The 21,620-nt window shown below is 41.9% G+C and overlaps 1 protein-coding gene and 1 long non-coding RNA gene across 3 annotated transcripts in view; one reads left to right on the forward strand and one right to left on the reverse strand.

Annotated features, from left to right (window-relative positions):
* trpc4apa (transient receptor potential cation channel, subfamily C, member 4 associated protein a) overlaps positions 1-21,620 on the reverse strand; it is a 68,762-nt gene that overhangs the window by 26,747 nt on the left and 20,395 nt on the right. For both annotated transcript variants that reach the window (XR_014619786.1, XM_084316471.1), the window contains exons 2-9: positions 21,322-21,450; positions 21,100-21,216; positions 19,429-19,486; positions 19,244-19,299; positions 17,122-17,250; positions 12,840-13,041; positions 2,204-2,392; positions 1,009-1,151 (exon numbers count right to left, since the gene is read on the reverse strand). Coding sequence is in view for 1 of the 2 variants with exons in the window: in XM_084316471.1 (XP_084172597.1) it covers positions 1,009-1,151; positions 2,204-2,392; positions 12,840-13,041; positions 17,122-17,250; positions 19,244-19,299; positions 19,429-19,486; positions 21,100-21,216; positions 21,322-21,450 (1,023 nt within the window). In the remaining variant the exon portion in view is untranslated. The remainder of the gene's footprint in view (positions 1-1,008; positions 1,152-2,203; positions 2,393-12,839; positions 13,042-17,121; positions 17,251-19,243; positions 19,300-19,428; positions 19,487-21,099; positions 21,217-21,321; positions 21,451-21,620) is intronic.
* LOC311230263 lies at positions 4,546-7,449 on the forward strand. Its single transcript, XR_014619787.1, has 3 exons — positions 4,546-5,012; positions 5,512-5,719; positions 6,041-7,449. It is a non-coding gene; the product is annotated as an uncharacterized lncRNA (long non-coding RNA).

Consider the following 21,620-nt stretch of genomic DNA (forward strand, 5'->3'; position numbering starts at 1 on the left):
CGATCAGCTCCTTGGTTTTACCAATGTTCAGGAGCAGGCTGTTGTCCTGGCACCAGCGTTCCAGTACCTCAACCTCCTCCCGGTAGGCCTTCTCGTCGTTGTCCGAGATCAGCCCCACCACCACCGTGTCGTCTGCGAACTTCACTATGGAGTTGGAGCTGAACTTGGCCACACAGTCGTGTGTGTAGAGTGAGTACAGCAGGGGGCTTAGAACACAGCCCTGGGGGGACCCGATGCTCAGGGTGATGGTGTTGGAGGTCTGACCCCCCACCCTGACCGCCTGGGGTCTTTCACTCAGAAAGTCCAGTACCCAGGCGCTCAGGGCGGAGCTCAGACCCAGCTCGATCAGCTTGTCCACCAGTCTGGTGGGGACTATGGTGTTGAACGCTGAGCTGTAGTCAATGAACAACAGTCTCACATAGCCCCCCTTCTGACGGTCAAGGTGGGAGAGGGTGCTGTGCAGTACCTGGGAGACCGCGTCGTCAGTGGACCTGTTTGTCCTGTATGCAAATTGTATAGGGTCCATATCACTGGGGAGGGAGGCACAAATGTGGTCCTTGACCAGCCCCTCAAAACATTTCATGACCACAGAGGTGAGTGCCACCGGTCTGTAGTCATTTGGACATGTTGGGGAGGGTTTCTTCGGTACAGGGATGATGGTAGACCAGTGCGGCTTATATATGTACACATCATTCAATTTAGCTGCTGCGGCTTATATTCAGGTGCGCCTTATAGTCAGAAAATTACGGTATTTTGAAAACTAACTTTTTTGAATTTGCTTTTGAATTAGGGGTAGGTTGCTCTATAAGCCTTCGGCTTCAAACCCATCCTTTTAGTTTGTTTATTTGTCGAAAAATGATTTGTTTATGTTTATTTATTTGTATTTGTAAACATTCAAAATAAAATAATTCATTCATTGCTGTTGCACTGTGCTGTATAATGACAATACATTTTAATGTAATCTAAACAACAACTTGAGAGCTCCACTCCGCTTGGACAGCGCCTCACCTGGTTCCTCTGTCGGCCCATGAGCAGCACACAGAGCACGTAGAGGACCTCCACCTTGTACATGATCTCATGGACGATCTTCATGGACTGAGGCAGGCGGTGTCTGAGGGGGCTGGTGGCCAGAGAGCTTTCATCCGATGACTCTGCAGGGGGGAAGAAAATAGAACGAATCTATCCAATCCTACTTAATACACTTATCTCAAACTCCACCCCCTTTTCTTGATCCTCCAATCACAGCCTTCCTCTGAAATGACAGTTGTGATTGGAGGATCAAGAAAAGAGGGCAGGGTTTGAGATGGGTCTATATAGCGCAATGTTCTGGGTGTCATTTAGGAATCAGGAGTTGGATTGAAGTTCCTTTCAGATAGGACATGGTTTGCTTTGGGCTCGCTGGTGTTTGTACAATTTACCCAGAGCGCAGAGGTAGAGTTACAGCTACCTATCTGAAAGCCGTGACGACTTCAGTAAGCAAGATTTATACTGAACCATGTGAACAGGTATTAGTGATCGACGGATATAGATTTTGATAGATTCCTGGTGAATTAAGGTAGTCAACAGCCAATATGCAAGACTGATATTAATGATTTTACAAGTAACCTTTGAATATGGCCTTTTTATTGTCAAAGTTTTGCTGAACTTTGGGAGCAATATTTAGCCCATTTTCTGCTAATAAGATAACGTTAGCTATTATCTACAGAGTCCTAGTGTCTCTACTTGCATACTGTATGCTACCTGCTTATGCTCTAGGGGGTCATCCCTATGTTCCCCGGGTCCTATGTTCCCAGATTGATTGATTGAAATTTTTATACATTTTTATTATTTTATTAATTATTAATGTCTGCCTTGTTTCGAACTGGTTAAGCTTGGCGACTCTTTCGAAGTTGGTTACGGTTAGAGTTTGGAATCAGGGCTGGTGGTCTGACTATCTATCGCTACCGGGGAACATAGGACCCGGGGAACATAGACATGCTCCCTGCTCTAGTCTTCTTTTTTTTGCTTGCCAAAATATGTGTAATTTGGGTAATTATTCTTTCAAAAGGATACCTAGATCTGCCAGTTGTGAAGGCGTTAAGAGACTGGAATTGTTTTACACAAATTTACGACATTAACAACTTTCTTGGCATAGGTTATCAATTTACATAACATTTCCAGGACCTGGGAAATTATCTCCATGTGTAGGAACCTTGTGACTCACCTGTGCTGCTCTGCTCGGCCTCCTCTGTGGCCATCTGCATGAGGGCGTCCAGCACCAGGGCGTTGTCCAGCCATGTGTACCAGTCCTCCAGCTCCTGCAGGAAGTTAGACGCTCCCGTGGCCTCGGACACCTTCCTGGTGGCCAGCTTGCACAGACGCACGATGAACCCGGGGATGGTCAACAGAGTCACTGGGGGAAGACGGGATCATTGGTTTATCACTCTGGTCATCGATCATACTTATGTGTTCGGCCGGGCGAGTTTACCGCCATTCATTCATTCATTAAATATTTATTTAATCTCGATAGATCGTTGAGGGTAAACCCTCATTTACAGTGATGTAGAGTGTATGATGCAGAAATACAATAAATGCTAAAAATAATACAAGAGAAAAGAAACATGATTTTGTTTTTACTTAACACTTTCAGAGCCCAAGCTTAACCTTGATTTACCGGTTGAATGGCCACCACCCACTTCAATGTTAGCGTTAATAACGCCTAATCTATGTCTAATCTGCCGTCGCTTATCAATGACTCGTTTTCCAGTCAACATTGTCGAAGCGGATTGTTTTTTTATCGGTTCATTTTCGTTTTATAGCATTTTGAAAAGCCCTCGTTTAAGGAAAATATAAATATTCCATGATAAAAGACGTTTACTGGAATATTCTAGAATACACAAAATGTTGTCATTTTTCGGCCTATTTATGAATCGTTTTCAAATAAACGCTAGATTATCGATAGTATATGTGTACGTATGCACGCTGGGGCCGCAAGCTGAAAATCGATTCTCTGATTTCCTCATGAGCGATCGCGCACACAGAGACACATCACACATAGGGCAACCGCTGAGATCTCAGCGAATAAAACTCTGATTATCCCAAGACTGGTCAAATAGATTCCTTACCTCAGATTGGATGTTCTCCAAAAAGATCATTCCAATTCCTGATCGCCATTCCAAAAATCGATCACGCTTATTGATTGAGTATTGGCTACTGTGAATATATATTCCAGGCTGATTCCCGTCCCGCGATGACTTCCATGTTGAGCAGACAGCTTGCCAGCTCAAGGAGCCAGCTGGCTCCGCCTCTACATATCGACTGATCCCAGGTCAGTCTAAGCGACTGACGTGCAGTTACTCAGGGATAGACGATAGGGGGCGCTTTTTTCCATTCTGAGCTGCTGGAGGAGCTGCTGTACCAACGGGAGACTCGGTTGATGAAATATGAAATCAGATCGCTAATAAAAAAAATAAAACGCTAATACACGTCATGGGCATTCAGGCATTGGGCTGATAAAACGTCATATGACGTCATGGGCACTGAAAGTGTTAATAGCGAACATGACCTAATTAAACAAGCGAGCTAGCTGGCTGCAGTCATTGCAAATAGCTAGATATGTGCGAGTCAGGCTAACATTATTTCCAGGGACAAGAGCATTAATTCTGAAAGTTACATTGTTGATGTAACTGTGAGTTTCCACGTTAACATTATACTTTTGTTTTTACTTAATAGGGAACGTGAGATAATCCAACGCGTGGGCTAGCTGGCTGCTGTCAATACTTACAGCTAACGCTAGCTCACCAAGCTAGCATATTCCCGGGAACAACAGCATTAATTCTGAACGTTAGATTACTGATGCTTGAAGTGTGTGAACTTAGTGAAACAACATGGCAAACGTACAAAAAAGTTGCTACAATATAACATTTCCAGTCCCTTTCTTCTCTGTTCTCCCAGCTGTTAAGAGACCGTTATGCTACCTGGCTAGCTAGCGAGCTGTACCCAGCATGCTGTTCAGCGGTGTAACAATTAATAAGGTGCGCTCTCAATATTCTTGAGACAAAACAATATTTGCATACAAATATATAATTGAAGGATTATTAGAATATTCGAAAATCAATGCCCATCCCTAATCCAAACAATTTTTTTTTAATAAAATAAAACAATGCAACAGAGTTGAATTTGCTGGCCTTGGATCTCATTGGTTCCTTTCGCCCTAAACAAGCATCCACACACAAATGTGACTCCGCCCAGCGTGCGAGCCTACAACTCGGCGATCCAGGTTCCTGACGAGAATGGAAAGTATTTTTTTTTTTTTTTTTTTTTTCATTTCCGTTTTTTTTTTTTTTTTATATATACTTACAGTTCGAGGGTTGAAGAACATATTTAGTATAACAGCGAACATATATAATAACTCTAATTGTGTTTAAATTGTGTTTAAAAATGGCTCCTTGAGACATACTATGATCGTCTCTCACGAAGCTCTGGGGGCTGTTCCCTCCGGCTGCCCTATTTTTGCATGTGAAAGGCTGCTGTTATGTGAGGTACGCCCCCACACTGTCTGGTGTTTATAATTCACAGCACCTCTGTAGCCCACAACACTTGTTTGCTGCTTAGATAACATCGACATGGCCGCACAAAGATTATCAGTTGCTCTTAATAGAGGAAGAGATGGAATGAGTATAGACTCCTCGGCGTTAATGAGTGACCACATCACGGACTACTTCGGTGACAACAACTTGAAGAGGAACTCCGAAAGATACACGCTTTCGACTGCAAGTGCCAGGCGCGCCGAAAGGAAAATTCAGAACGATCTGCCCTGTCTTGTTGAGCTAATTTACCAAAACCGATTGGACACCGCGTCGTTGACACCAAGAGAAAGGGACATGTGTCTGTTGTCCATTATTGGAACATGCCAAAATGTTTCAGAGAAGACGAAAAGTACAAAGAGTAAACGCTGTCCGTGTGGCTTCGAGGACAACATACAGATTTCACGACGTTGTTGTCTGTCGTCCAACGTTTTGTTTCATTTATGGGTAAGTGTCTTTATGCTTGTATATTGTATTGGACGTAGATGTATTGTATTGGACGTATATGTATGTTTAGCAATAGCAATAAATCGGTTTAAATAGGTGTTAAAGTCTAGAGATAGTCGTCAAATCCTATTCTACCCGGCGAGGGCGTCCATTTTGGATATTCTGGGTAGTGTAGTTTTTGTGCGGCCATTTTGTAATGCACATCGCTAGGATAGGGATTCTTAAAAACTACACCTGAATGTAAACAAGAGTGATTGATTGATTGATTGAAAAGTTTATTAACAGATTGCAGAATGGGTACAGTACAGTACAGCTCAATACATACAATTGTTAAGGGGATGCAGACCAGAGAAAGACTTTCATCTTGTTTACATCAGGGTCCCCCATTTTCAATTCATCATAACATAATATATGACATACATGACATACAGATACAGTGTGTACAATGTGTGTATTTCATTCGTTAATTCTCTTCCCTATTGTTAACATTTTTGTTTAGGATCAGCGATGCGCGACAGATGGCCTCACACCGCGGGAGATTTCGTGTTGTTGGTCAGAGATCCTTCCTTCGGTTGTGGAAAGCACTCCTTCCGCAGATAATGATCACACAACCCAGGACAGATCTGTGTTCTCAATGCTACTCCAACAATCACCAATTACAGCAAGCCGCGGGAAGGCCAGAGAAGTTGCAGGTGGAGAAACTCCAGGTGTGTACAGTCTACTTTCACTACTACACTACTACTATCTAATCTACGAATTCCAATCTGGCTTCAGAACATCCCACTCCACTGACACATGCCTTCTCTATTTGAATGACCACATCAAACAAGAGGTGGACGCAGGCAAATACTGCGGCATGGCCATATCGCCCAGCCCTAGCTTCAACACACATGACATTAGGATAACCTGAGGATAACTGAGCACTGCCACCTCATTAGCCGTGTGTGTGTGTGTATTGAGCCGTACTGTGTTGTACCCATTCTGCAATCTGTTAAATAACGTTTTCATTCATTCATGCTTTCATCCAGGTGCAGTTAAAACATCTGGCCCTTGTTGACAGAGAATGCGACATCTGGGAGGCTTCTTCAAAAGATTCCCACAAATAAAGAAATACCAGCACTTCAGCTTCGATGCCAACAGTCCTGGCATGGTGACGGCAAAATTACACTGTGACGATACAGAGCCATTCACGTTTCAGCTGTTGAAAGACCCAAAACGCTACCCAACCATCTCTGGTTTTCCTGTCCTCCCCCCACCTGGTCTAGACAACGACCGACAGGAATATCTTTATAAGGAGATAAGACAATACTGTTCTGATGACGCAAAAGACATTACATGCCCACTCCCAACGTCTAGAGCACCTCAGAACAAGAAGACTGTACGATGTTAGATACCATGGAGAAGACACATGGATGTAGAGCACACACACACACACACACACTGTACTAGCAGTCACTTTAACATGAACACACACACACACTCATGCTGCACACGCTCACAATGTAAGGTCACTTTAAAAAAATTAAACAAGAACAGGAGTGGTTCTTGTAGAGTAAAAGCTTTTGTAAAACTCTTGTACATATAAAAGCTTCATTTAAACTTGTGTAATTCAGCAGTTCAACAAGTTGAAAGTACTAAACTCCTTGGAGTGATGCTGGATTGCACTTGGTCTCAGCATATTAATTATATTGTTTTAAAAATGGGAAGAGCAATTGGTATTTCCAGGAAATGTGCTTCTTTTGTTGCCCGTCCCCTTTTATGTCAGATAGTGCAAAGTTTAGTTTTATGTCATCTTGACTATTGCTCTGCGATGTGGTCATCTGCTGCCAGTGGTGACCTCAGGAAGCTCCAGGTGGTCCAGAACAGGGCAGCACGTTTGGTACTGGGCTGCTCACTAAGGTCTAATGTGAGCCGTATGCATGCCCGCCTCTCTTGGCTTAACGTTGAAAATAGATTGTCTTTTAATATACTTGTGCTGTTCAAGTTGGTCATGAGCAGTAAGACTCCTGTTTTTATACATAATCAGATTGTTTTTAGTAATACTGTGCACGAGCATTACACTAGAGGTTCCAGTAGTGGGCAGCTTGAATTGCCAGGTCCTAGAACCAGCGCTCTGGGGAGATCCTTTATTTTTAGAGCATTAACTCTGTGGAATGGCCTGCCTCGGAACCTCTGCTGCATTTACAGTAGATTCACTTTTAAAAAGAATCTTAAATTGTTTTTAAATTGTTTTTAACACTGTAAAGTAATTTTTTGTTTTTGTTTTACACTAATGTAATTTTTGCTATATTAATTGTTACAGTAGGTTCATTATGCATTGTGTGTACTGACTTTTAATAATTTAGTTTTTTGCAATAGTGATTGTTTTTGTGTTTTTTTGTGTGTGGACCCCAGGAAGACTAGCTGGTTGCTATCGCACCAGCTAATGGGGATCCCTAATAAAATCAAATCAAATCAAATATACCTGATATGTCTTATTCTTATTACTTGTATTATTGCATTTCACTGTATGCCCTGGTATGTATGCAATGAATTAAAAAAAAATGTCACTTTAAACTAAATGGAAAGGTCACTTTAAAGGAAAGAACCGATGTGGTTCTTGTATAGTTTAGATTATTGTAGTATAGCATAATGACAGAGTTGAAACTGTATTAGCATGTCTATTTTTATCATGCACATCTTATGCCTTCTTATTACCTGTTTATGTATTTTATTATTGCACAATCGATGCGGGCATGGCCACCCGCATTTCACGGTATGCCCTGGTATGTATGTGACAAATAAACCTCTTTAATCTTGAACTTTGTACACAGCTGTTTCTGCATTTAGACAGGCTTCACAGAGACTTGAAAAAGTTGGGACTTTTAGTCAAGCAGCCAATCCTATTATAATTATAGTGACCCTGTATAGCTCTATGGGTGCCAGGGTTAGGGGTTTCATTCACTGTAGCTCAACGGAGATCATGGCACTAAGACTGCCACGGTTAGGGGTTTCATTCACTGTAGCTCAACGGGTAGAGCATGGCACTAACACTGCCAGGGTTAGGGGTTTCATTCAACGGTCACACGCTGCTTCAGGCGGCAGTAATTCGATCTGTAACTGGTATATTTATCAAATTACCGAACTGTATAGAGATGGTATTTAATACCATCTCTATACAGTTCGGTAATTTGATAAATATACCAGTTACAGATCGAATTACTGCCGCCTGAAGCAGCGTGTGACCGTTTATCCTTCTTGGCCACCACGTGTGGATCATGAGTTCGACAGTGACAGTGTCTCAGGAGGTATAGAGCGGTCGCCTGGTGATCGGAAAGTTCCGGTAAGTCCCGGGCAGAGCGTCGAAGTGTCCTTGAGCAAGACACTTAACCCCCTAACTGCTCCCGATGAGCAGGTTGGCACCTTGCATGGTAGCCTCCGCCGTCGGTGTGTGAAGGTGAGGAACAAATTGTAAAGCGCTTTGGATAAAAGAGATATATAAATGCACCATTTATTGTAGGAGCCAAAAAATAAAAATTGAGACAAATACATTTGCATAAACTAAATTGATAAAAATATATATATATTTCATGACTATTCGAAAATCAATCCCCATCCCTAATCCAAACCACACGGATCAAGAAAAAAACAACACTGAGCAACAGAGTTGAATTTGCTGGCCTTGGATCTCATTGGTTCTGGCCTTTTTGGTTTAAACAAGCATCCAAACGAGCTGTGGGTCTGGCGGTGGGGGAGGAAATTTGTGGTGTCTGTGGTAATAGAATTTTTTATTTCGATTTTTGCGTTTGCATTTATTCTTTTTGTTATTCTATCGTCATTATTGTTATGGTTAGTATTATTATTGTCCTGTGAAGTCATGTTCATTATTATTATTATTATTATTATTATTATTATAGTATTGCGTGTTGTCATGTTTTGTTTTATATTTCATATAAAGAAAAAAAGAAATTATAAAAAAAAACAAGCAGCCAAACACAAAATCATCTCATCTCTATACAGTCCCGTCATTTGATAAATATACCAGTTAAAGAGCGAATTACTGCCACCTGAATGCAGCGTGTGACAGTCTAGCCTTCTTATGTACCACGTGTGGATCATGAGTTCGACAGTGAGAGTGGCTCAGGAGGTAGAGCAGTCGTCTGGTAAATTGGAAGGTTCCTGTAATGGTCGCCTGGTAATCGATTCCCGCTCCCCCCAGGGAAGCATGTCGAAGTGTCCTTGAGCAAGACACTTAACCCCCTAAGTGCTCCCGATGAGCAGGTTGGCACCTTGCATGGTGGCCTCCACCGTCTGTGTTTGAATGTGTGAGTGAACGGGTGAATGTGAGTAACAAAATTGTAAAGCGCTTTCATACTTCACTGTTGATACTTTTTGCACATTACTGCTCAATTGCACAGCCCTGGTAAATATTCCATCCCACTGTATTGTTATTTCTATTATAATTCGTGTATATACTACTTGACCACATTTGGCTTTCCATGTTCCACTCAGGAACTAATTGTACTTGTAGGGCTGTCAACGAATATTCTATATTGAAATTAATAATCGACTTGTTCATTTCAATGAACACCCAGCCCTTTGCGCAAATTATATTTTGGGAAGGGGTGAACTTGGGAGTTTTGAATTAAATTCGGCACGCAAAACAAAGTTCTGCACGTGAGTTCGTTAGTCGTTAACGTACCGTTGTATTCGTTCGGTACACAGCCGTACTGAACTGAAGGTCCAGTACTGAAACGGTTCGGTACGGATAGGGTGTTTCCCCTAGAATTCTTTTCAGGGGGGGTGGTAGGCCCCCCAAAACTACTAGTGTCGCGGGGCGAGCGTGTCACGGATACATGGTGTCAACAGTGTTGTCATCGCACAGTAAGGCGGTTGTTAGTATCGATGCATTTCTCTACACTGAGCTGAAATGAAACGATTGCACATAAATTACTAATTAGGTAAATAAATATTAACAATATTTATTTACAACACATAAATTTACTTATTTACAATTATACATACAGTAGTGACAACACACATGAACTATTTACAATACAGGGAGGCACATACAACACTCATAACTATTTACAACCAGTGTCAGTTGTTCAGAAATTCTGAGGGCTCAGAGTGCACACTGGACGCTCTGACCAAATAGTCAGTTTATCAGAGCGGAGCAGATTTTGAAATACGCTTTTATCTTTTCCTGTTTTCGGATATGAATTTTCCAGTTTTTTAAATTTTCCTGTTTTCGGATTTCTCTGATTTTATATTTTTTCCTTTGGATTTAACACTTTGATTTTTTAAATTCTATTGCTAGATTGCCATTATTAGGGCCCATTCAAGGTCCTATATGTATTGTTCATGGTGTAGCAACGTTAAACTTTTTCATTCACATATTCATACTAAAATATGATCTAAAGTATAAGTATGTTTTCATCTCTTTCTGCAGCTTTCTCCAGAACGTGATTTATAGCCCCAAATACATTATATTGATGATGAAATACAGTTTGGTAGGAATCTGTGCGAGATCAAAAATTTCAATTGGACGTACTTCTAGAAGTTTCTACGTATCATCCGATATTGACGGGATGGGCGGGGGATCGTTTATAATTCCGTGGACAATGTTTTACCATTCATCTAATGTGGGTCAAATGTTCATCATAGCAGTTAGTGTCGAACAAGGTAATATTACACGCTAAAACTCACCCCAGTCTCCGCGGGCCGTTGGGCGATCAGCGTGGGGTAGACAGTTTTCCATTATGGGATGTTGAAATACCCGGTCCATTTCCAGGTTATATAATAATATATACGTCCAAATCATGTTGTTTTTTCGAGTTATTTGCAGCGATCGATGTTCACTGTGTGAAGACTGAGTCTCTCTAATATTAGCGAGTGCCCGGACCACATATGGAGTGAGTCCTGCCGGGTTAAAGGTAACATCAGTTTTTTCGATCTGCCGATCGGCCACCAGATGGCGGTCTTGAACCGCTAGAGGATTGAGAGGAGATCACACTTGTGTCTCAGGGCCCCGGAAAGGAAATATGATTCCGATCACAGATTTTTGAAATATTGATATCAAAGACGAGTTACGGCGTCTTCGGCAACTTGAGCATGGCGGGGAAGGACGCCTAAACTCGTCCTTTGGCAACTAAAGTGTTAACAAAAAAAAACAATACGAAATTATGTTTCTAACTTTAACACATTGGGCGCCGGGCATTGTGCCCATCTTATACCACTCTCTGCCACCGTTAAAAGCCTATGGAGATGTTTACCTTTAAAAAAAATACTAAAAATAAGAACGTTTAATATATTTTTTTTGTGTCTATTGATTCCGTTTAAACCAATTTGGTTTTTCTTCACAGTTGCAGATAAAGAGTAGGCTACACTAATATTATAGTATTAAAAAAAAACTGCTGAGATATATTCATTAAAGAAAGTTGATTTAATAAAAAAAGAAAGACTAATTTAATCAGATTAATCACTTTATTCAAATTGAGGATTTAGATTGAGGATATTTATATATAAAAAAAAATTACTTTATTTTGAATTATATATTTTTTTTAATTAAAAACGAAGGTTCGAACGTTCGTTCGAAAAACCCTGACAAAGTTCGAATCCCAAAAACAGGCTTCGGGGACAGCCTTACTCCGTAGACCGTGCCACGCCACCGTTTTAAAGTCTTAGTGAAGATCGATTTATATGAAAACCGATTTATGTATAATTTAGCTAGCTCGCCAACATTACTGTGATTAAAGCAAACTTGAACTCATTCCCCGCCAACGACGAGTATACTCGTTATTGGCCGCCAACAACGAGTATACTCGTTATTTGATCGTTATTTCTTTTATTCTTTTATAATCCATCCAGGAAGGCTGTGTAACCATAGGGAATGAGTCTGAGATCGCAAAAGTCCAATTCCGCCGCCTGGTGGTATGCAGCCGATGTTGCATTCCCTTTGAGACTCTGTATCTCTGTGTCGATGAAATTCCTCCGGGCGGACTTTTCTAGTAGCCTGGACCGAGCGATTCACCCGATCGCATTGAATAGTTTTCGGGACCCCCGATTCATTATGCTGTGGTGGGATATGTCGTGGCCCAAATGGACATACGATCTACCAGATGGCAATCAAATAATTGGAATATTCTTTTTGGAATCTCACCGGCCACAGGTAAGAGCAATTTAACGTCAATTTCAGCTCGATTGTGCCTTGTTTTCATAGCCATCGCCCTGATCAGCGTATGCTGTTGTACTAACGAATGCCGTTATTGACAATCAATTATTCAGAAACAACCCCCCCCCCCTTTCATGCATTCATGATGGAACATAATATACCGATCATATGCATTTGAATTTTTTATTGTAGCGTGTATAGGGACAAAATGCCAATGGATTAAGTATATTATATGTCGCAGGCTATTACTAGCCTCCCAGGAATTACCCTAAACCCCTCTAAAACCATACTTATATTCACCACGGTATAAAACGGGAATGTGTGGATGGGAAAATGATTCCTTTTTCACATCTTGAACGATAGATACTCGATGTCAAATGGGCCATAGTATTGCATCCATAGCTATAATATATATATAGTTATAGCCCTGCAAACAAGGTGAGCGACTCCCATCGTTTACAGCGGTGGCAGTAGCTACTACAGGATAAGGCTAATAGCTGGCAGTCAATGAGTTAATAAAAATAAAATAAATATTTTAAAATCTTTTTTTTATATATATATTTTTGTATTATAATTTTTTCACGAGGGGCAGGGGCCGCCCCGCCAAGGCAATGGTAGGGGAAACACTGACCCCTAATATAAACGCAGCCCATTTACCAGGAGTTCAAACCCACCTTGGTTGACCTCCGCCCGCGAGGGGCTGGCGTTGCGCTGCTGCTGGGCGTTCTTGGCCAGCAGGGTGTGTTTGTCGTCGTTCCCCACGTCGGGCTCCGAGATGGTGACGGACAGGATGCGACAGAAGTTGGCCAGCTGCTGCTGGTCGAAGCTCTGGACAAGGCCCGACAGGTTGGGGATCCCCTCCAGCTGGATCATCTCCTGGGGGAGGAGGCGGGAGGTTGAGAGGCCCAGTGATCATCATGTACAGCGAAGGGGTAGCCCCCCACTACCAAGAATACGAACTGGGAATGGAGACGTGTTTTCATTCTCTGGTTGGTTGACCAACACACCAGAGACAACAGCTTTTAAAATGTAGACCTATTTTGTTTGAAAGACTTGTTTAAATGTAAACACTGGAGGAAAACAGACCGTTATTCCAATTTATATTAAAGATGATTTTCCATCTGCAGATAAAACTCGCACTGTTGGTTGGTTGGACGATTGGTACACAGATTTTGCCCTAGTAGGCTGTAGAGCTGAGCCCAAACGTTCAGACCTTCGTTTGTTACGTTGGCACTCGAATCTTAATTCATGGGTTCGAACCTCGTTTATTTTTTTGTACACCGACCCAATGGGGCTGCTATAGAGCCTTCTCTCTAAGTTTACAGACTTTCGGAGTGTGTACTGGAGTACATTATTCAATGTGACTGCCGGCCAGCTTTTGTGCGACGGAGAAATAAAATTTGAATTGTAACCGAGAGAAGATACAATTTAACACAAACGGTTCCAAAGATATGAATGTTTCTCGGCATATTTTCACACCTCCAACAAAGTACTGGGCCCGTTGTCTGGGAATGGATTTTGGTGCTCAGACGCAACTGTAGTTTTTTCACACAGCAATGAAAATAATTCTGTCAGACAATCTAACAATAATTAACACATTTACAAGTCATATTAAGTTTTGCAAATAAGGAGACATATAGAGAACATTTCAAAGCACTCAACATTGCCAATTATCTCCATTTCAACCCATTTCTGAATTGCATGACATTTGACAGTACAGTTAAATTATTCAGGAGCAAATTTTTTGCATGACTAAAAACGATGGTTGGAACGTCCATTCGAAAAACCCTGGCGAAGTTCGAATCCCAAAAACGGGCTTCGGGGACAGCTCTAGTAGGCTGACATTTGGCATGAAGGTGGAGGCGTACGCAGAAATGTTATCATAATGAAAGTCTACTGTAAACCACATACAACAGTGGTCACACCTGCAGGGAATAATTCAATAGCTATCAATCTTTATGAGCCATATTAATAATAGTTTATGGTAGCAGTGGTCTGATCATCTGAGATGATCTGGTGGTTATGGTGCTTTCTAAAAGCTTCTTCCTAGGCCATATCATCACATAGGTCTACATAATCTTATTGCCTGTATATTCGTGTGCATAGTTTGACACATTTGAATGTGAATTAGGGGTGTAACGGTACACAGAAGCCACGGTTCGGTACGTACCTCGGTATTGGGGTCACGGTTCGGTACGAGTTCGGTACAACAGAAAAAAAATATTTAGAATAATTATTAATATGATTTTTTTGTAAATTAACAAAAATAATAATAATTTATACATTATATTTATGATAATCATTATTATTAAATAGAATAATTTTCTATAGGCTTGCCGTGGTAGTCAGTGATACTGGTGTCATTCTGTGTTCAGGCATCCACTTGCCTACTGCCCCTTTAATAACTTATCCTTGCTAAGTTTCAGTTTCACTTCTAGAGAGAATTTAACTTCACGATGAGACAGATGACATATTACAACAATGGCAGAGGATTATTTGGATTTAAACAGTGGAGCTCAGATGATCTGTCCGGAAAAGTATGTTTCTTTTTTTTATTTGATTGTGCCTGTGAGTCCGGCGGGGGAGAATGTTTATTGTGTTTGTTGGCGCGTGTGTGTTTCTTTCCATTGGTTTCATTTGGTTAACGTTATTGGGCGAACAAGAAAACGAAAGAAAACTGTAAAATTGTAATGACCCTGCAGCTGTTCCAATGTAAATGTGCCTTTCTCCGTGCACTTTCGTCCGCTCTGAACTGAAGTCTGACTCGGTGTGCCGCGCGTTGTTCTCGCACGGAACCTCGCGAGTGCCTGCATGTGGGACTTGTGTGTTTGCGCTGTGGGGCGTATTCGTCGTATGGATGCGCGTACCGCACCGTGGCGGCCGTACCGTAAATTCGCGGGACGAATACACGTACCGTTACCAGGGGCGTAGCTGTAGATTCTGGGCCCCATGAAAGAATGCATTTGTGGGCCCCCAATCCATGCGAGTGCGCGTTAACGCGCGAGAAAAAAAGTGGCCATTTATTTATTGATGAAAATGCATAATATGGTTTTTACCTATACATTCGGATCAGCAGTTCAGCACCTGGTCAAGTGATAGTTAACTGGACTGGATGGACAACATCGAGGCCCTCTACAGGAAGGGACAGAGCAGACTGTTCTTCCTGAGAGGGCTCAGGTCTTTTAATGTCTGCAGCAAACTGCTGCAGATGTTCTACCAGTCTGTGGTTGCTGGTGCCCTCTTCTTCGCTGTGGTGTGTGGTATGCTGGGGGGGCAACACCAACACAGACAAAATAAACAAACTGGTCAAAAAAGCAAGCTCTGTGGTGGGAGCGGACCTGGACAGTCTGGAGGTGGTGGCAGAGGGGAGGACGAGGAGGAAGCTGTATGCTATCCTTGAGAACCCCTGCCACCCCCCCATGATGAGCTGACCGCAATGCAGTCCACGTTTAGCCACAGACTTATCCCCCCCCCCGACATACCACAAAGCGCTTCGGGGCAGTCCTTTGTGCCGGTGGCAATCAGGCTCCACAACCAGGCAGGGCCAGGACAGGCTAACTGACGTGGACTGGAGGAGCTGTGTTCTAGTGTTCTCCGGGCCCCCCCCCCCAGTGCTGGGCTCTTGGAATCATCCTAACCTACCCCCCCCCCAGCTACGCCCCTGACCGTTACACCCCTAATGTGAATGTATGAATCGCTGCAAACTTCACGCAATACGGACAGAGATAAAAATACTGTGAATAAGGAAAGATAACCCAAAACTACAGCAGGATGGAGTGTTCAGTTACATTTCCAATGCACCCGTCGCTACCCTCGCTTCGAGGGAGGAAATCACCAAAATACCTGGACGACAACACGGCAGCTAACAAGAGGATTGTTTAGTTCCGACTTAACCCCAGTGGAGTGTAAGATCTTCACACCATCAACCCCCCAGATAAGCGCCCTCCGATCAAGGCTACAATCCCTTCTCACCGAGGGTTCATTTGCAATGACGGCAATGACGTCTTGTGTATCTCAATACAGAACAAAGCCAGCAGATTATTATTATTATGCCAATTAGCTTGCAGAGAACACTGAGCAGCTCTTCTAATCAGTTAAATAGAAAAATTATCTTATGTTTAGTTTTGGTATTCAGGGCATGTGACGAGCAGATATCCGTGTGTATAATTGGCTAAATGTCCATAATTTTTCTACCCAATAAGAGTCATCGATTTCAGGTTTCTTGAGCTTGGCTACTAATGTCCCTTGCAGCATGCACCAGTGACAACGATAATGATTTTTGTTCTTGCTGTAAACATTCATAACAACACAGAATGTAAGGGGGTCAGAAGAACATGTTTCCTCTACATTCACTTGACTCAATGTACTTCCACTACTAGAGAAACAGGACAACAATCACAACAGTGTTATGATCACTGACCACCAATGAACGAGCACGTTTGTTTAAGATTCTACCATAGTAGAAGCATTTAAATAAAAGCCCGTTTGAAATGGCATCTGGATTTGAAACTAGTCCTGGAACAGTGATCAGGACCCAGAAGTGAAATTCATGCCCCTATTGCTACAGAAGGTCCTCGACGGGAAACTGTCACGCATTACCTAAATTCAGGCATTTATAATTGTGTGTGTGTGTGTGTGTGGGGGGGGGGGGGGGGGGGGGGGGGGGGGGGGGGGAGTGATTAGTGGGGCATAAATCAAACCCTGGACATCAGAAGTGTATTAGATCAATTCATAGGCCCGCCTGTGCATACAGTATATGCTCTAGCACCAGTGTAGACATTTTAAATTAAAGAAATAAGTGAATTCCCACATACACAATAATATTATTACCTCTGCACTGATTTATTGAGCGGCCAACCTTTCTCCATAAATCAATGCAGAGCTAATATTGTGTGTATGTGTGTGGGAAGCAAGAGGTGTGTATGTGTGTGTGTGTGTGCGTGTATGGGGGCCTACCTTTTTGACTCCTAGAATATCCTCGATTAAAGTGGCGGTCTGCAGGAAGGTCTTCTTGTTGGTCATGAGGGTGAACAGGAACAGAACAAAGTCATCCCTCGCCGCCAGGCTCTTTGTGACGCCTTCCGTCTGAGAACGGGAGGAAGGAGATTTGCATGTTAATTAAATCGTGTCTGGGGGGAAAAAAGGGGATTTTCTCTCCGCGTCTGTGTGTGTCTGTGTCTGTGTGTGTGTGTAAATGGTCTTCTACACAGTGGGTGCGGGCAAGACAGCCGTCCAGTGGACACACAAGGAGGACCTGGGGTTGCGCGAGAGGTTCTAATCCCCAACAGAGCAGCAACAATGAGACATAAAAAAAAATTGTGGTATCCTCAAGTTATTTTACCAATTTATAATCCATGCATAATTTGAAAATAGTCATGAGTTAACCAATACACTGCGGTTGCGTACACAAGTAAAAATTTGATTAAAACGTATTATCATCATACAGCACTTGTACAGTACAACTAGGCCTGCCACGATAACACATTTTGCTGGGCGATTAATTGTCCCAGAAATTATTGCGATAAGTGATATTATTGCGGTTTTGAGAGAAATAATTTTTTTGAGAAATGTATTTCCCAAAAGTTTTCAATCAATTTTTTTTTTTTTTTTTTACTAATATAATGATAATAGCATAATAATGCAAGGAAACCGTTTCAAAGTGCAATACACCTTTATTTAACATTGGAAGACATTTTAAATATCCTAAATTACTACCTAACCAATCAGATATGAGGTAGCGTCAGAAGCAGAGTAACCTCGTTCCCAGTTTTATCTCCGTGAGAGCAATGATAAAACGAGCAGAGCAATGTGTGTGGACAAGAGGCGGGTTGCTACGTTTACTGTAGGAAGGGGCTTTTAGACCCATGTTTTTATTTTTTGCTTCGAAAAGAGGGACGTGGGACATTAGGTAAAATGGCTGTGCAGTATACAACCAAAAGCGGGACACCTGGTCACCCTAATTGTGGCTCGCGTTTGTTTACTGTGGCTCGCGGATTATGTGATGGGCAAGCTACTTGGAAAATGTAGTAAGCTACACTACCAGTTACTCTCGATTAAAATATAGCTCAACAATAATCAAATAAACACAAATATATACTATCTCTATTGGAATGGAGACTTTTCAGCACAGGATAAACTAGGGATGGGCAAAAAAAAACAGATCGATTGATCACATGATGTACTTGAGTACTCGTGGAGGAAAACGCTGTACAAAATAAACGTCTTTTCCGGTGTTTTAGACTTTGCTCTTTTATTTTGAAACCCACCGACCGGAAGTATTGTTGTTATTATCCTAGCAGAACCTATGAGCGGACAACTTGTGTCGTCCGGTTCTGTGTTTTTGAGCTAATGATAAAACAAATGTTGAGATTGTTGGTGAACAACTAACTTTAGGTTAGTTTTAACGTTAGCTACTAACGTTAGATGCAGCTACTACAGGCAATCAACGATGAGGAGGAAGCGTCATAGCATCAACGCTAGATCTTTAATCTTTATTTAGCAGTCCAGTTTCTCCGGGCAGTAGCGTATAGCGTTTGTTCACGCTACATCACTACTTGGGTCTAAAAATAGCTACACTACAAAGAACGCTACTTGGTTCAAAAGGAGCGACGCTACCATCACGCTACTGAGAAATGTAGTTAAGCTATGTAGCGTTGCTACTGCCCAACATACGCATGGTGCTCACAGGAGCTCCCGTGCTGTACTCTGTAGTAACGTCAGCGGCCCGCCTCCCCACACGGAGAGGTACTGGTTCCCGCCTCATTAAAACAAACACGCAAATAGCAATTAATTGCGCCCGTCAAAATCATTGCATTCATTTTCATTATTGCGCGATAAATAGATTTATTGCTTATTGCAACAGGCCTAAGTACAACAAAAAGACGTTTGGCATCCAACCAGAGTGCAAATGTAGCAGTAAAATACAATGTACAGGTAATTAAACCGGGTACAAAATATACAAATTAGAGGGGTTATATGCAGGTATATTCAGACAAATATGGATAAATGTGGTAAAAATAAAAAAGGTAAATATGCAGTATATACATATACACAGAGAAGTGCTGTGAGGGATACTTACACATATACAGCAGTTGTACAGAACACTAAGACAGTCCTTGACCAGGTCATCATTCACTACAGGGACCAAAGACAGAAACATATGCGTATGCAATTGTAAGAATATATTATTGCATTCCATCACATCACATCCCCACGGGCCGACTTCCTCTTGCCAAGGAGACAAGTCAATTCTTTCCTACTTACTTTTGGGTTTCTTCTTCTGCATAGTGAGCGTAGGCCTCATCAGGATCTCCACCAGCAGCTTTTGAGGGAAAGGGAAAATAAAGTGAGCAAATACTATATTTCTATTTTAAGTCTCTTAACCGTTTCGTGGCCCCATCATATGCATTTAGATTTTTAACTCTAGCTTGTGTAGGGCCGAAACGCCAAACGATTTAACGTTATTACTAGCTTAGCGTCCTATAACTAGCTTTGCAGGAATTACCCTAGAACAGTGGTTCTCAAACTGTTTACACCAAGTACCACCTGAGAACGTAGCTGGCTCTCCAAGTACCACCATATGACCGGCATTAAAATACAGTCTATTCAGCTATGCACAGTTCACGCAGGAGGCAAATGTATTCCTAATACCATTATTTATTGTTAACTTTTGTCAGACACAGCCACAATGTACAAAGGGATAGCACTAGAACTAGCAAACGCTTCCACACAACTCATACAATGCAAGGGGCATTGAGAACATAATAACTAACATTCTCACATAGCAAGTGAGAAAATTAAGAACTGTATTTCAGCAAATGTACTTAATTCACTCTCTCACTCACTCTCTCTCACTCTCTCTCACTCTCACACAGCAAGCAATTGTCCGTCATTCTCTCTCACACTCACACAATTATTTTGTTACAAAACAAAACTTAATTTCTTGCATTCTGGTGCAGGAATCTTTGAAATGTTACCCTTTAAATGCCAGTGTTTGTGATGGGCATCACAAATTATTGTAAAAAAGAAAAGAAAACACATATTCAATACATTTTTGAATGTTTACCCTTTAAATGCCAGTTTGTGTGATGGCATCACAAATTATTGTTAAAAAAAACACAAAAAAGTAAAATATTTACAATATATCAAATGCAAAGTAAATTTTTCTGGGGTGGATTATTACAGGCTAGGCATGTGTCAATGATTAGCAGCAACACATATTTTGATGGATTTTTTGTAATGTCAGATTTAACACCAAGTCTTTTCAGAAAAGTGGGAGTATTTCATTTTTTATCTTTATTTATTTTTTTTTTTCATTACAAGAAATCTAAAAATAAATGGTTATGATCAGGGCTGAAGTTGAATTAAAGATTTATGACTGTTTAGACTGCATTACTCTCTGTCACAGTGATCTCCTGGTTGTTCCCCACTTAGATTATCTAACTATCGCGCTGCCGCAACCAGAAACACTGGCCTGGCCTGCTTCTAAGTTCAGTGGCCTGACTGCAAAAAAAAAAAAAAAAAAATGATTTTTTTTTTTTTTTTTAGCTTTTTTGGAAATGTTTTCAAGTACCACCAGCAGTACCACCAAGTACCACTAGTGGTACGCGTACCACAGTTTGAGAACCACTGCCCTAGAACATTGCGGTATATAGTTCATATTCACGAGTCACGCTATAAAATGGGAACGTATTGATGAAAAAATTATTTCTTTATGGCATATTGAAGGGAAGATTTATACTGTCAATTGACAATGGACACATAGCAATAATATAAAATATAGATTTAGCTCTACAAACAACCTCACGCACAGCTGGCCTCAGAGTGAGATTAGATGGGCCCCAATGGCCCTGAGGCACTGAGATGTTTTCATTCCTTCATTTCACAGAACTCAGTAACAGGGGTAGCATCACGCCCTTGGTATGCGGTACTTACGTCGACTCCACCAAAGAGGTCAAAGGTGTACGTGTTGGGAAAGGTGGATTCCTGAGCGGTCTTCCTGTCCTCTGTGACGAAAGACATGGCCTCCATGGAGAGTAGGGATGATAATTCCTGGCACAAACGACAGCAGCCCATCGTTAAAGTTACAACAACGCTCAGGCTCTTTCCCATAAAAGACCAACAGGGGATTCTTGGATAGTGGCGCCATGTGGTTACCTTCAGTACACTGTGAGTGTGCGAGAGGTCACTGTTGGGGTGGCTGCTCCCGTAGAGCTCCTGCAGCAGGATAGGGATGCCGTGCCACTTTGCCCGCTTGTCTCTCTCCTTGAGCAGCCTGTCTGGGAGCTACGAACACACACAGGCAGCACCGATATCAATTACTAAAGTAAACACAGGGCAGAAAACCCCATTTGTTATCACAGCGGTTGGCTGGTGAATCTCAGAATTCACCCGCAGAGTCACTTTGACCGTTTCATCAGGGAAACGGATAGAAAGAAAGTAACCTACAAACACAA

Source organism: Notolepis coatsorum (genome assembly GCF_963971535.1).
Source record: "Notolepis coatsorum genome assembly, chromosome: 6".
Lineage (NCBI taxonomy): Eukaryota > Metazoa > Chordata > Actinopteri > Aulopiformes > Paralepididae > Notolepis > Notolepis coatsorum.